This window comes from Colobus angolensis, unplaced genomic scaffold, assembly GCF_000951035.1.
Source record: "Colobus angolensis palliatus isolate OR3802 unplaced genomic scaffold, Cang.pa_1.0 Scaffold2, whole genome shotgun sequence".
Lineage (NCBI taxonomy): Eukaryota > Metazoa > Chordata > Mammalia > Primates > Cercopithecidae > Colobus > Colobus angolensis.
Window position 1 is genome coordinate 20,703,818 of NW_012115154.1, and position 6,583 is coordinate 20,710,400.

The following is a 6,583-nucleotide window of genomic DNA, read 5'->3' on the forward strand; positions in this document are numbered from 1 at the left end:
GGAGAATGGCGTGAACCCGGGAGGCGGAGCTTGCAGTGAGCTGAGATCCGGCCACTGCACTCCAGCCTGGGCGACAGAGCGAGACTCCATCTCAAAGAAAAAAGAAAGGTTAACTATTTTGTTAGGTTCTAATTCTAGTGAATTAAAATTTTAAAGGAGGCTGGGCGCGGTGGCTCATGCCTGTAATCCCAGCATTTTGGGAGGTCAAGGCAGGTGGATCACAAGGTCAGGAGTTCAAGATCAGCCTGGCCAACATAGTGAAACCTGGTCTCTGCTAAAAAAAAAAAATTAGCCAGGCAAGGTGGCGTGAGCCTATAGTCCCAGCTACTCAGGAGGCTGAGACAGGAGAACTGCTTGAACCCGGGAGGCAGAGGTTACAGTGAGCCGAGATCGTGCCACTGCACTCCAGCCTGGGCAACAGAGTGAGACTTATCTCAAAAAAAAAAAAAAAAAAAAATTTAAAGTAGCTTATTTCAGTTTCTTGGGTTAGCTTATGGCTTCAGATATATTCGTCAACACAATCCCTCCAAGTAAACTCAAAGTAGATGAATGTGCAAAGAAGCTAGAGTTCAAACAAATTTGGCAGTGGCCACATAGTTCCCCAAGACACTTAAAGGGAAAGAGGCTGGCTTAACTGGTTTTGTTAATAAAAAGGAAAATAGAGTAGCACCAATCGCCTAGCTCCTATTCTCCATTCCACCCCACTCTCCTCCAGAGTAATATGAACTAGGCTTAGGATTGCCACACAGGCAAGGTAGGCAAAGGGTATGATGTTATGTTCTTTGTTCCATGACTTAACTGTGCTAGGCTCCCATGTTTTGGATTCGAGGCTTGTTCTGATGGCAAAAATCATCAGACCTTAACCTGGGTTTCAAATAATCATTTAAACATAAGGTTTTGGCAGGGGGCGGTGGCTCACATCTGGAATCCCAGCACTTTGGGAGGCTGAGGCAGGCGGATCACCTGAGGTCAGGAGTTTCAGACTAGCCTTGCCAAAACAGGGAAACCTCGTCTCTACTAAAAATACAAAAGTTAGCTGGGTGTGGTGGCACGTGCCTGTAGTCCCAACTACTTGGGAGGCTGAGTTAGGAGAATCGTTTGAACCCGGGAGGCAGAAGTTGCAGAGAGCTGAGATTGCACCACTGCGCTCCAGCCTGGGAAGAAGAGCAAGACTTCATCTCAAAAAATCTATATTTATAAAAAGGTGTTTATATATATTATATACTTTCTATATAATATATATAAATATATTTTTAAATATATATATATGATTTTAACTGTAGCCGTTCTTATACTAAGCAGTGGCTCTACTCTTTAGGAACAGGGATGGTCAAACTATGGCCAGCAGGCCAAATCCAAAACACAAAGCTTTCTTGGAACGCTGCCATGTGCCTTTATCTATGACTGCCTTCCCATTAGAACAGCAGAGTTGAGTGGTTGTGACAGAAACGGCATGGCCTGCAAAGCCTAAATATTTACCATATGGCCCTCCACAAAAAAGTTTGCTGACTGTTTTGAGATTGCTTCCTCTCTCATCTACATAAAAGATCCTTCATACCCTGCCCACTGCTGAGCGCTAACTTCCCAACCTATTGTCCCTCACTCCCTTTGTTCCAATTTTACAGATAACAGTTGCAGTCATCTAAATAAGCCGTGTTCTTGCTTAATTCAGAATCCATGTACTCCCCACTGTCTCCGCTCTGAATGTCGTCCTCTCCTTGCCAAATCATTTCAAATGGTCCTTGGAACTTCAGTCATTTCCTCCTGCATCTTCCACGATGCCCGCTCCTCTAATGGACAACAAACTTTTCTGCAATACTGTAATTCTTACAGCTGCCTCCCTTACTAGTTATTTAATGGCAGAAGTTGTCTTTTGTTGCTTACTCCTATCCCTTAACCCGTAGTTGACACACAGTAAGCGCTGGACACTTGGTTCAATTCTTGAGGGGCCTCCATCGGCTTGTGTGGCTCTGGAGCTACCTGGGCTGGAAACGAATACGGGGGGTCGCCAGACCCAGATGCCCTAAGCAGAGACACGTGGACTACAGGGAGGTGAGGCAACCTCCCCAAACACCACCTGTTCCAGAAAAGCTCCAAATGCTCCAACGGGCGACCCCTCTCTTTTCTAGCTTTTCTTGCATAGCTTGCCACTTGCAACAGTAATTTGTGACGGGTTTTTAGACCATCTCTTGGGAGGAGAGACCTCCTATGTTTTATCGATCTGGGCAGGCAGCAAGTCTTCCAAACTATCCAGAAAGGCTTCCTCCACCTCCGCCCGGTCCTCGCACCTTGGAGGACTCCAGGTTGCCCAGGGGTGGACCCCTGGGGCCCAGGTGAGAGGTGGCAGAGGGTGCCAGCATCGCCGGCGTCCAGGCCGAGAGCCCGCTCCCAGCCTGGCCAGGCCGCGCCGCCCCACGCCTCCCAGCCCCCCGGGTTCCCTCGGCTCCCCTCGCCCACCTGCGGCCTTGTTCCCATCTCCCTCGCTCCCAACCCGGCGGCTCTCACCTCGGTCCCAGACTCAGCCCTATGGAAGTCACTACACATCGCCCCGAAGGCTCGGCGCAGGAGAGACTCAACTTTCCCGCCACCAAAGCCCTTCACCAACGGCGCAGACGCCACTGCCCGTCAAACCAGCCCACCCGGCGCGTGCGCACTGTGCCAGGCCGCGGCGGGGAGGCGGGAGCATGCGCAATAGGGTGTGCGGGCCACCACCGCCCCCAGTTCCTGTGACGTCAGACTCCCGCGGCCCCCGTGGCGCTCTCCAGCGTCTCCTTGGAGACCGGGCAGGGGTGGCGGGGACAGCTGGTGCTTTGCTTTTCTTCTCTGTTGTAAACTTTGGTTCGTTATTATTACATTAGGTAAAACTGGCCTTATGTACTTAATTTGTTTAACCATTAAAAATACTTGTACTGCACAAGCAGGCCCCTTTGTCCGTTCTCGGGTTAAAAGCCTCAGGCTGTGTGTGCGATTCCTGGTTAATTCTGGAAAAAAAGAGAAAAGTATACTATATTTAAAAGAATTTTAAAAATATACCGAGCCTGTGGATTTATCAAGTTGCTTTTTGAGGTGGGCAGGAGGATCACTTGAGGTCGGAGTTCGAGACCAGCCTGGCCAAAATAGTGAAACCCCGTCTACACTAAAAATACAAATATTAGCCGGGCGTGGTGGCGCATGCCTGTAGTCCCAGCTACTCAGGGAGGCTGAGGCAGGAGAATCGCTTGAACCAGGGAGGCAGAGGTTGCAGTGAGCCAAGAGCACGCCATTGCACTCCAGCCTGAGCGGCAGAGCGAGACTCCGTCTCAGAAAAAAAAAAAAAAAAAAGACAAAACTTTGGATGTAGTAGCACTGGCCATTATTATCAAGATGACAAAATGTTTTCTGGATGAAAAAGTTTCATGCAAAGATATACTTTTCGCCCACTTAGTTTAGTTTTCAAAAACTCTAGGAAAGAGCATGTACCAATGAAGTATTTCTCATAGGTAATATTAAAGTTGCTCATTTTGTAAATTAGAATGGTTTTGGTTGCAAGTCACAGAAAACCCAACTCTTATTTACTGAAACAAATTGGCTTTACCAGGTGACATCACTAGAAGTCCAAGGGTAAGACAGGCTTCAAGTTTAGTTTAATTGAGAGGCTTGATTAGGTAAACAAGTACCTCATTCCTTTTTACCTCAGATTCATATTTTCTACCTTGGCCTCTTCTCTACCTAGGGCTGCAGGCCCACATCTGAAACATTAACAACCATCAGGAGTGAGATTGGTCTGGTTAGCTTAGGCCTGAGCTGTGTGCCCTACTTCTTTTGTTACTTTTTTTTTTTCTTGAGACTGAGTCTCGCTCTGTCACTCAGTCTGGAGTGCAGTGGCGCGATCTCGGCTCACTGCAACCTCTGCCTCCCGGGTTCAAGTGATTCTTCTGCCTCAGCCTCCCAAGTATCTGGGACTACAGGCGCACCCCACCACGCCTGGCTAATTTTTGTATTTTTAGTAGAGACGGGGGTTTCACCATATTGGCCAGGCTGATCTCGAACTCCTGACCTTGTGATCCGCTCGCCTCAGCCTCCCAAAGCGCTGGGATTATAGGCATGAGCCACTGCACCTGGCCGCATGTGCTCCACTTCTATCCGAAGTACAGACATATTCTTTCAAAGCACATAGGCTCTGTGGAAAGGTATGCAGAACAGTGAATGACAACAATAATAACAAATTGTGAATCACTAACAAGAGGAGTGAGAGTGGATGCTTGGGAGGCCACCTCTACTGTCTTTTTTTTTTTCTTTTTTCCCTTTCCTATGGTGCTGAACCACCTCTATCTTCATTATACCCTCTGTAATGAGGATATGTGTGTACCAAACCACATATGTAGGTCAACCCCCTCGTCCATTCCACACACTTCTATACAAAGTAAATATTTCCTCACATAGTAAATCAATATTTGAGAAAGGAGATTTTACAATTGAATAGCTGCTCTAGGCTAAATTAGTTTTTCAGTCTCCACACTGTTCCTAATGAAGACAACATGTCAGCGGAACTAGTTTAGTCCATTAAGTGCACACCCGTTTGTGTGAGCGCAACATGGTTTTGAAATTACTTCAGTTTTAATGCTCCAGAAACATCACTTCTTGTTTAAAAGGATACTTGAAGCACTCTCACAAATTGCTGGTAGACATGAAAACATACGGTCTTTTTGGAAAGGAATTTGGCAATATCTTTTTTTTTTTTTTTAATTAATAGATATGGGGTTTCGCCATGTTTCCTAGGCTGGTTTACAACTCCTGGGCTCAAGTGATCCTCCTGCCTCCTAAAGTGCTGGGATTACAGGCATGAGCCACTGCACCTGGCCGAAATTGGCACTATCTAACAAAATGATGCATTTATTAACTTTTTCACTCAGCAATCCTAATTCTAGGAATTTAGCTTGAAGTCATATTTCCAACATTGCAAAAACATGTATGCAAAAAAGCATATTGCAGCATGGTTTGTAATTGCAAAATCCTGGAAATGGCCTAAATGCTTATACATAGGAGAGTGGTTGAAAACAATATGGCACTGCCACAAAATGGAGCACTAGGCAGCTGCAACAAAGAATGACCAAGATCTCTATGCATTTGTAAGGAATAATTTCCAGGATACAGCATTAAGTGAAAAAGGCAAAATGGGAAGGGGTGTCTACAGTTTGCTAGCTTTCTTGTAACAACGGAGGGGGAAAGAAAAAGATACACATGTCTCTGCTCATCTGGGTAAAAAGAAACACAGGAAGAATACATGAGAAACAAACGGGATTCTTTATCTACAGAGGGTGGATAAAAATAGGTTGGAAAAAATAGAGGATGAAAATAGGGTAAAAGAGATGAGGTGAGGGACACTTCTCTACATGTAACTTTTTTTTGACAGCTCCAAATTTTTTTTTTTTTTTTTTTTTTTTGAGACAGAGTCTTGCTGTGTCAGCTAGGCTGGAATGCAATGGCATAATCCTGGCTCACTGCAACCTCTGCCTCTGGGTTCAAGTGATTCTCATGCCTCAGCCTCCTGAGTAGCTGGGATTACAGGCTCCCGCCACCACACCTGGCTAATTTTTGTATTTTTAGTAGAGATGGGGTTTCACCATGTTGGTCAGGCTGGTCTGGAACTCCTGATCTCAGGTGATCCACCAACCTCGGCATCCCCAAAGTGCCAGGATTACATTCATGAGCCACCATGACTGGCCAGCTCTAACTTTTAGAATCATATTAATGTTTTACTTCCTAAAAAAGAAATAATCAGTGGCTCATTCCTGTAATCTCGGCACTTTGGGAGGCCGAGGCTGGTAGATCACCTGAGGTCAGGAGTTTGAGACCAGCCTGACCAACATGGCAAAACCCTAACTCTACTAAAAATACAGAAATTAACCGGGTGTGGTGTGCATGCCTGTAATCCCAGCTACTCGGGAGGCTGAGACAGGAGAATTGCTTGAACAGGGAGGTAGAAGTTGCAGTGAGCCAAGACCATGCCCTTGCACTCCAGCCTGGGCAATAGAGTGAGACTCTGTCTCAAACAAGAAAAAAACAAAACAAAAACGAGATCATATCCTTTGCAGGAATATGGACGGAGCTGGAGACCACTATCCTTAGCAAACTAACGCAAGGACAGAAAAACAAATACCATATGTTGTCACCTATAATTGGGAGCTAAATGATGAGAACTCATGCACGAAAAGAAAGGAGCAACACACACTGGGGCCTACTTGAGAGTGGACGGTGGGAGGAGGGAGAAGAGCAGAAAAAATAACTAGTGGATACTAGGCTTAGTACTTGGGTGACAAAATAATTCCTACAACAAACCCCCATGACATGAGTTTATCTGTATAACAAACCTGCACATGTACCCCGAACCTAAAATCAAAATGTTTACAAATTGCCACTGTAGGCCAGGCACGGTGGCTCATGTCTATGGCGCCACTGTACTCTAGGCTGGTGACAGAGCAAGACTCTGTCTAAAAAAAAAAGAGAGAGAGAGAGGCTGGGCATGGTGGCTCACACCTGTAATCCCAGCACCTTGGGAGGCCGAGATAGGAGAATCACTTGAACACAGGAGGTATCGGTTGCA

At 46.1% G+C, this 6,583-nt stretch overlaps 1 protein-coding gene across 1 annotated transcript in view; it reads right to left on the bottom strand.

The window, feature by feature from the left end:
* XRCC2 (X-ray repair complementing defective repair in Chinese hamster cells 2) overlaps nucleotides 1-2,620 on the bottom strand; it is a 41,645-nt gene extending 39,025 nt beyond the window's left edge. Inside the window, exon 1 of the mRNA XM_011941523.1 lies at nucleotides 2,506-2,620. Coding sequence (XP_011796913.1) covers nucleotides 2,506-2,544 — 39 coding nt within the window. The 5' untranslated portion in view covers nucleotides 2,545-2,620. The remainder of the gene's footprint in view (nucleotides 1-2,505) is intronic.
* Between the last annotated feature and the right edge of the window lie 3,963 nt (nucleotides 2,621-6,583).